General features: G+C 41.4%; 1 protein-coding gene across 1 annotated transcript in view; it reads right to left on the bottom strand.

Moving 5' to 3' along the window:
• Slc25a16 (solute carrier family 25 member 16) overlaps positions 1-1,567 on the bottom strand; it is a 28,273-nt gene that overhangs the window by 5,099 nt on the left and 21,607 nt on the right. Inside the window, exon 7 of the mRNA XM_026785745.1 lies at positions 593-755. Within this exon, the coding sequence (XP_026641546.1) occupies positions 593-755 (163 nt within the window). The remainder of the gene's footprint in view (positions 1-592; positions 756-1,567) is intronic.

Raw genomic sequence — 1,567 nt, 5'->3', positions numbered from 1 at the left:
CTCTGTAGACCAGGCTGGTCTCGAACTCACAGAGATCCGCCTGCCTCTGCCTCCCGAGTGCTGGGATTAAAGGCGTGCGCCACCATCGCCCGGCTCCTTCGGTGAACCTTACAATGGTTCATATATTATCTGGAACAAAGTAAGTTTTCGGTGGTGGTGCACGCCTCTAATCACAGTACTCACTAGGCAGAGGTATTTCAAGGCCAGCCTGATCTACTGAGCTAGTTCCAAGACAGCCAGAACTACATAGAGAGACCTGTCTCAGAAAAAAAAAAGTTTTAATGCAAAGGGCTTTTTACACATACACACACTATAAATAGCTCAAACTCCAGAAACTTCCTGTGGGCAAATTGATGAGAACAAATGAACATCATATTTAAAGGATTCTCCTGAGTTTTTTCAAATGAATCCACAGGAAACTGAGAGGATCCAGGTTCACATAATCAACTATTGGCATTCAATGACCTATAATAAATATACTTATGATGAAAGCATATCTGAAAAGTATTAAATTAATACTTATGAAAATTAAGTCCTAGTTTATTGTGGAGAGAGAATACAATGGCTTGGCAACTGAAGCTGAGACCCTTACGATATCGTCTGTGCGATTGCTCCGGCAACACCACCACAGAGTAAGTTGATGTGAGTTTTCAGAACTAAGACATTAGGGTTGTCAGACGAAGGTCGGCCAAGCAGGGTGGGAGCATAGGAAAGCCCAACGCTCTTCAAGGTCCCAAAGGTGAAAAAGGAAACACCTGCAAAGCAAAGTAGGGACTCACCACGACGTGAACTGAGAGACAGCTTCCTTACACCATCCCAAGTCAGCCGAAGGGACAAAGTATGCATTTCCTAGTCCTATGATAATTGCCTTAAAATATTTAATTAATATCTATAAATACTAATTGAAAGATATTACCACATATAACAAGAGCACTGGTTTGTTTTTTTAAAAATACTTATTTATTTATTATGTATACAATATTCTGTCTGTGTATATGTCTGCAGACCAGAAGAGGGCACCAGACCTCATTACAGATGGTTGTTAGCCACTATGTGGTTGCTGGAATTGAACTCAGGACCTTTGGAAGAGCAGGCAATGCTCTTAACCACTGAGCCATCTCTCCAGCCCCAAGAGCACTGGTTTTTCACACACTAATGTACTATGCATTGAAGGGGCAGTAGTGAACATAATTTCATACCATATAGGAATAGAATGAAGCAGTATTCCAAAGTTTAAACCAAGTGAAACTTAAACTCATAATTCATAACTCAGGGAAGTTCTAGACATAGTTTCGCCATGTAATCCTGGCTGTCCTGGAACTCACTATATAGATCAGGCTAGACTTGGTCTCTTATGAGCTAAGATTAAAGGCATGCACCACTACACCTGGTTCATAATTCATAATTATATATACACATGCACACAATAAATAGATATAATCAAAATTTTTAACTATAAAAACATCGAGCCGGGCGGTGGTGGCGCACGCCTTTAATCCCAGCACTCGGGAGGCAGAGGCAGGTGGATCTCTGTGAGTTCGAGACCAGCCTAGTCTACAAGAGCTAG

This window comes from Microtus ochrogaster, linkage group LG2 (assembly GCF_000317375.1).
Source record: "Microtus ochrogaster isolate Prairie Vole_2 linkage group LG2, MicOch1.0, whole genome shotgun sequence".
Taxonomy (NCBI): Eukaryota; Metazoa; Chordata; class Mammalia; order Rodentia; family Cricetidae; genus Microtus; species Microtus ochrogaster.
This window is presented reverse-complemented; position numbering and strand designations above follow the sequence as displayed.